This window comes from Pan troglodytes, chromosome 1 (genome assembly GCF_028858775.2).
Source record: "Pan troglodytes isolate AG18354 chromosome 1, NHGRI_mPanTro3-v2.0_pri, whole genome shotgun sequence".
NCBI classification, from domain to species: Eukaryota; Metazoa; Chordata; class Mammalia; order Primates; family Hominidae; genus Pan; species Pan troglodytes.
The window spans coordinates 210648140-210655581 of NC_072398.2; the positions used below are offsets into that span (position 1 = coordinate 210648140).

General features: G+C 56.6%; 1 protein-coding gene across 1 annotated transcript; it reads right to left on the reverse strand.

Moving 5' to 3' along the window:
- Positions 1-403: 403 nt before the first annotated feature.
- Positions 404-2938, reverse strand: FAM43B (family with sequence similarity 43 member B). The gene has a single exon (XM_513169.6). It carries the CDS (start codon positions 2436-2438, stop codon positions 1449-1451), a length of 990 nt encoding a protein of 329 aa, XP_513169.3. The 5' UTR covers positions 2439-2938; the 3' UTR covers positions 404-1448.
- Positions 2939-7442: the final 4504 nt, after the last annotated feature.

Consider the following 7442-nt stretch of genomic DNA (forward strand, 5'->3'; position numbering starts at 1 on the left):
CTCAGAGATATGAATACATGCTTATGAGAAGCCCCCAGCCCAGTGCTCCCTCCCTGCCAAATGTCCCAGACACCTGCATCTGAGTGCCCAGGCGTACAGACATTCTGGGAGGCTGAGACAGACAGCCGACGTCCCTCCAGGGAGCCTGGCGCATGTGATTTTCAGACAAGGCATAAGTTACTGCCTCCTTCTCTGACATTAAGGAACAGCTTCCTGGCAGCAGTCCCCAGATCCCGTCCTAATCCTGGGGTTGGCTCTGGCTGCTCAAAAGAACTACTTTCAGGTTTCTGATGGTAACCAGGGGGAGCTATACAGGCTCACCTGTGGCTTATCTGATCTTCAATCCATTTTTTCACCCCCAGCAGGCCTGGCATTAAACACAACACAGGAGTAGTGACAGGGCTGTAAAAGCAGGTCCACTTTATTTACAATGATCAGTGACACATAGATCTTTGGGCTTTTTGTGGTCTTGCGGAGACACCTGGGTGGGGGGCCCACTCCCTTGGTTGGTTAACACACCCTCCTTCCTCATCCTGCTGGGAGAATCCACTGCTGTCAGGACCCACCTGCTCTGAGGAGCCTCGACTTGGGAGCATCTCTGCTGCGTCTACTTTCTAGGTAGTCAGTGTCCTAAGCACCTGCCAAAGGTTCTCCTTACCTCCTTTGGAAGCCCCATCTTGGTCCTGGTTGTGGGGCACCTAGGAGGGGGCCACATACATCCGTCTGCAGAGAGATGGGATGGGCAAGGAATCCCCTGGGGGTGCCAGGGCAGAGGCGTGGGCAGCGGCCTGGTGCAGGGCTGTTACCTGGCCTAACCTGTTGTTTGAACGTCGGTAGGACTCTCCCAGTGTTCTCCAGAGGCAGAGCAGTGAAGTCACAGGAGTCATCCAAGGCGTAGAGAGGCGGGGCTTGGGCCTGCGAATTCCTCCCTGTGTGTATAGCAGCGGACTCTGCCCACCGCCGGCCCGGCCCCAATTCTCCCCGGCCGCTAGATTCTTCCCCTACAAGAATGCCTCTCCAGGGTCATTTTTTTTTGCACAGGGAAGAAGGCTAGAGGGACCAAGGGCAAGGTCACTGCCTCCACCCTGCCCAGGGTCCAAACCCACCCCTCCTGATTTCTTGAAACTTCTCCTCCCTTCTCTTGAGAGGATGTTTTGGGAGGGAATGAGGAGGTCTGTGGGCAAAGAGACTAGGTGTAAAGCATAGGGGGCGGGTCCACAATGGCAGGCCCGGGAAACTCCGGGTGTGGGGAGAGAGGAACACCCCCCAATAACCAAGGGCGTATCAGGCATCACCCTGAGCCAAAATGAGGCGGCGGGGCGGATAACACGGAGACCACGGGGGAGACACGGGCCGGGGGCCGGGGCAGCCGAAGCGGGCAGGGCCGGGGTTGGAGGCTGTGAGTCTGGCGGGTCGGGCCTGGGGCTGCGAGTCCTGTCCTTCGGCTCTCAGCGCGCCTGGCCCGCCCGCTCCCTGGGGCCGGCCTTCCAGCGGCGGGGCTGCGCGGGCGGCGGGGGCGCCGGGGCGCCCCGCAGGCTGCACGTCCTCAGCTCCCGGGCCAGGCTGAGCACCTCCGGCCGCTCGCGCTGGGGGACTCCTCCCTCTTGCTCCTCCGCGTCGTCCTCCTCCTCCTCCTCGTCCTCCTCCTGGATGCTGCTGAGGCGCGGCGCCCCGCGGCTGCGCTCGCTCGGCGGCGGCCGGTAGGCGCACTTGGCATTGAGCAGGCGGCGCAGCGGGGCGCGGGGCACCGAGGCGGCGGCGCCCCCAGCGCGGAGATGCTGCTGGCGCACGTGGCGCGCGTCGCTCTGGCGCTGCAGGCGCTTGAAGTCGCTGAAGGCCGCCAGCGCGGTCTGGCGGAGCAGGCGGGCCAGGGCGCGCGCCTTGTGCGCCCGCGCCAGCAGCACAGCGTGGCAGCGCAGCACCACGGCCTTGTGGCGCGCCTGGTGGCGGTAGACCCAGGCGAAGACGCGCGGGTGGCGCCCGTCCGCCGTGCAGTAGGTGATGCGCGGCAGCAGGTAGGCGTGCGCCGGCCTGCGGCCCCCCGAACCCCCGGCGGCGCTGCGCTCGCACGGCTGCATGCGGATGCCGTGCGGCCCCAGCGTCAGCTTCATCTTAGTGCCCCCGCCAGGCCCGCAGCGAGCCCAGATCTTGCCCACGGCGTCGTCGGTGCAGCCGTCGCCCTTGGCGTGCAGGGTGACGGCGTTGCCCAGGTACCACACGGTGTAGGTCGGGTCCTCCTTGTTGAGCTCCACTTTCTGGCGCCGGCTGCGGAACACACGGCCCAAGCGCTCCAGCGGCCAGTCGGGCAGCAGGTCCGGGCAGGAGCGCAGGAAGCTGGAGAGCAGCGACGTGTAGGCGAGCCCCGGACTCAGGCTCTTCGCCTTGCACTTGGCCTCGTCCTCCACCAGCACGAATTTGTTACGTCTCCAGGGCAGCATCGCGGCGGCGGCGAAAGGGGCTGGGGGCGCAGGGAGCTCACCGGCGTCCTGTCGGGAGACCGGGGGAGGGAAGGCGCGCAGAAGCCCACCGCCCTGGAGTCGCGAGAAGCTGGGCAGCGCCGGGGACAGTCGTTGCCTGGAGATGCCCAGTGCCAGGCAGGGCTAGCTTCGCAGATGCCCGGTGCCCAGCCGGGCCAGCAGCCGAAGTGCCGGACGGCGGCCGAGTGGCTGAGGACCGCTTTTCCCGGGAGTGTCTCCAGCCGTCTGGGAAGCGAGGAGGGGCCGGGGCTGGGGGTGAGGTGGGCTGGACGCCCACCAAGCCCAAACGGTGGGATTTCCGCGGTCCCTGCCGCCGCAATTTGGGTCGCCGGAGCCGCTGGCGGCTGCTTAGTGGGGCAGACCGAGAGCGCGGCTGCGGTGGGGACTCCTTCAGGCGTCGCGGCTCCACCTCCCCGGGCTGCCTACATCACCGGGCGGGACCGCTAGCTCTCTTGTCCCCTCCCCTTGCCCTCTTCTCCCCTCCCCCCACGCAGGCTCGCGCTGCCCGGGACCCTGCACAGGCGCGGTGGAACGGGTTTAATCATTATTAGTGGAGGGGTGGGGGTAGAGAGGGCTGTTAAGTACTAGGAATCCCCTGAAATATACAGGAGGGCTTTGTCCATGCTAATTTATTTGGCCTCGCTACTGGTCTCCAAGCTCCCCTTGGCGCATTCGGGAACCCCCGCGCCCCACGATTCCTGCTGCCCCTCACCCACAGCATGTCATTACCCCCATCCCTGAGAGTGGGAGTTAGGGGGTGTTCCTGAAGGGGCTGGCCTGGCGCACTTTGCCTCGTCTGCGCAGCACAAAGCTAGCCGAGGTGGCCGAGCAGTGCAGTGGAAAAGTACTGTCGCTCGGTGAAGCTTTCTCCCAGGTTCTTCCAAGGTCGTGGGCCAGACCGCTGGGCCTGAGCTGAGAGACCTGGCCACTGCTGCAGTGGCTGGCAGTGCCCCTCGCCTGGTCTGAAGCAGGGAGGGTACTCTTGAAGGGTGGGGGAAACTTTCAGAACAGGGTCTGTGGTAATTGCAGTTGAAAAGCTCCTTCTGGCGAAAGGGCAGTCTCTGGGCTCTGCGATGATTAAATAAACTCCTATTTGTGAACTCCTGTGAGTTCCCAGGGGTTTAGCATTCATTTTCTTATTTAATTCTTGGAACAAGCCCAGGCTCAGTTAAATGACTGGCCCAAGGTCTTCAGGCTGGTAGGAGGTAAAACTAGGGCTCCACTCAGGCCCAGGTGACCCAGGGGCTGCCCCCAACCCTCCATGCTCCCCGGGACCTCCTAATGAGAAGTGATGAGCACCTACTAGGGAGGAAGTTCTGATATACTGAGAGACAGTTGTCCCTGGGTGTGGGGACACAGCTCCCTCTTTCAAGATTGGTTAAGCCACAAGCTCCCTAGAACTCCAGGACTGCTCTGATATGGGACCAGGAGTCTTGTTGCCTGGGGCTCTCACAGAGTCAACACTCAAGCTCTTTCCTTGGCTTCTGAACAGGTCATCTGGGGTGGTGTCCAGGTCAGGAGTGAACCCAGGTCTGGGCTGGAGCTGAATTGAGAGCTTGGGCTGGGCCAAGCCAAACCACATGACCTCCGAGAGTGGGAGCAGTGGGAAGATTTGGGAAGACGGTGTGTGCTATCTCGGCCAGCAACATCCTGCCAGTGGGTAGGAGTGAGTGTCTGGGTCAGAATCCCTGGGGAATATAAGTAAAATAACAAACCACAACAAGAAGATAATATGCAAATAAAGAACAGGAAATTACTCCGAATTGCAGTATCTTTGGTTTGGAGGGTGCCTCCCAAATGATCTGGTTGGTTGTAGCCTCGGTTCGTTTTTAATATGGAAATATCTTTATCACCTTTTGCTGATTATAAAAGGAAGATGTGCTTGTGGTAAAAATTCACAGAGGAAGGACATGAAAGTAAGTCTCCTATTGTTCCCCACCCTGCAGATGTGGTCTCATTTCCCAGGGGGAGAGAACAGGCTCTGAGAAGCCAGTGATCATTGCAGTGCTTTCCATGGCGCCACATTTGTCTCCTGGGCCAGTGGAGACATTAACTCAACCAAATCCCTTTATGGAAAGGACTTCATGTGGTTTTGACCTGAAAGTCAGTTCACTGTAAAATTCTGCCATGTCCTGTCTTGAGTCTCCTAGGGCTGTTCTCTGGATCTTGCCACTGGGGGTTCCCTCTCCCCGCTGGCAGTGGGCTGGTGGGAGTGCTCAGAAGCAAAGCCTCAGCTTGCAAGGCAGAGAAAACTGCAAGCTTTTTTTTTTTTTTTTTGAGACAGGGTCTTGCTCTGTCTCCCAGGTTGGAGAGCAGAGATGACTGCTCACTGCAGCTTGACGTCCCAGGCCCAAGCTATCTTTCCATCTCAGCCTCTTGAGTAGCTGGGACCACAGGCATGCACCACCATGGCTGGCTAGTTTTTAAAATTTTTCTGTAGAGGCCGGGCATGATGGCTCATGCCTGTAATCCCAGCACTTTGGGAGGCCGAAGTGGGCGGATCACCTGAGGTCAGGAGTTCGAGACCAGCCTGACCAACATGGAGAAACCCCGTCTCTACTAAAAATACAAAAATAGCCCGACGTGGTGGCACATGCCTGTAATCCCAGCTACTCAGGAGGCTGAGGCAGGAGAATCGCTTGAACCTGGGAGGCGGAGATTGCCGTGAGCTGAGATCGCACCATTACACTCCAGCCTGGGCAACAAGAGCGAAACTCTGTCTCAAAAAAAAAAAAAAAATCTGTAGAAACAGGTTCTATGTTGCCCAGACTGATCTCAAACTCCTGGACTCAAGCGATCCTCCCGCCTCAGCCATTTATATTGCTAGGATTATAGGTATGAGCTACCAGGCCTGGCTGAACTCCAGCTGTTGATGGAAGGAAGGTGTAACCAGCCCCTTAGGCATGCTAGAGTTAACATATGAAGACACAGAAAATGTCACTAAATGTGTTTTGGAGAAACAATTTTTTTTTTTTTTGAGACAGCGTCTCACTTTGTCACCCAGGCTGGACTGCAGTGGTACTGTCTTAGCTCACTGCAACCTCTGTTTCCTGGGCTCAAGCCATTCTCATGCCTCAGCCACCCAAGTAGCTGGGATTATAGGCATGTGCCACCACACCCAGCTAACTTTTGTGTTTTTAGTAGAGACGGGCTTTCACCATGTTGGGCAGGCTGGTCTTGAACTCCTGGCCTCAAGTGATCCACCTGTCTCCGCCTCCCAAAGTGCTGGGATTACAGGTGTGGGCCACCACCCCTGGTCAGAAACAGCATTGTAAAGTCTAAGTATGTCTCAAGTATTGCATGTATCTGGCAACCCTAAGCCTCCTGCCTACCAGCAGGCTAGAGATCAAGTGGCCATAGGTACATGTGTGCTGCACACTGAGGGTCTCTACTCTCTCCGGAGCCTGCCCCACTTTCCTTAATCCTGGTGGTGTGGCTTCTATTCCCATTGTTCTTTGGAGAAATTCTCAGGGGATGGGGAGGGCATCACCTGGGACTGTGAGATCACAGCAAGCCCAGTAGTCTGTTTTTATGTTACAATCCCTTGACCTCAAAGCAAGCTTGGTCTTGGGCATTCTGTTCTTCCTGTAACCTTTTTCCTATAGAGCAGCGGTCCCCAACGTTTTTGGTACCATTTTGGTACCAGTTTCATGCAAGACAATTTTTCCATGGAGGGGAGGGGGATGGTTTCAGGATGAAACTGTTCTATCTCAGAACATCAGGCTTTAGTTCCATCCTTTTTCCTTTTGTTTGTTTTTGAGATGGAGTCTTGCTCTGTCACCCAGACTGGAGTGCAGTGGCACGATCTTGGCTCACTGCAACCTCTGCCTTCCAGGTTCAAGTGATTCTCCTGCCTCAGCCTCCGGAGTAGCTGGGATTACAGGCACATGTCACCACACATGGCTAATTTTGTATTTTTAGTAGAAACAGGGTTTCACCATGTCGGCCAGGCTGGTCTCAAACTCCTGACCTCAGGTGATCCACCCGCCTCGGCCTCCCAAAGTGCTGGGATTACAGGCATGAGCTACCACACCCGGCCATCAGGCATTAGATTTGCATAAGGAGCATGCAACCTAGGTCCCTTGCATGTGCAGTTCACAATAGGGTTCATGCTCTTGTGAGAATCTGATGCTGCTGCTGATCTGACTGGAGGTGGAGCTGAGGCAATAATGTTCGTTTGCCTGCCGCTCACCTCCTGCTGTGCGTCCCAGTTCCTAACTGGCTACAGACTGGTACCGGTCGGCAGCCGGGGGGTTGGAGACCCCTAGTATAGAGGGCTCAGCTGCCCTCTGGGCTTCCACCATCCTTTCTATTTAGATGTCTCGAAAAGCTGGTCTGGTCCCAGTCATGGAGGCTGAACTCATCATGAATGGGACCAGGGCTGCCTTCTCTGTTTTCTCTTGATTCCTTTCCTTGGTAAGAGCTCCCAGCCTGGCACCAGGTTGTCACTACTTCATAGACTGGCATGCAGTTGGATCTTTTCTCTTTTTTCAAACATCATTACCATATTTATACTAATATTAATTTAAAAAGCCAAATACCTGGCTTATAGTAGGCTTATAATTTAAAACAAATCAATCCCTTACCCCACCCTTTTTTAGTCTCAATTCCCACTTCCACAGACAACCACTCTTCTATACATTTTATTTTTTTGAGATGGAGTCTGGCCCTGTCACCCAGGCTGAAGTGCAGTGGCGTGATCTCAGCTCAATGCAACCTCTGCCTCCCGGGTTCAAGCAATTCTCCTGCCAAGTAGCTGGGACTACAGGCGTTTGCCACCACACCCAGCTAATTTTTGTATTTTTAGTAGAAATGGGGTTTCACTATGTTGGCTAGGCTTGTCTCAAACTCCTGACCTCAAGTGATCCACCCACCTCGGCCTCCCAAACTGCTGGGATTACAGGCGTGAGTCACTGCACCTGGCTTTTCATTTTAGATGGCATTTCTGTCATATGCCTCCATATC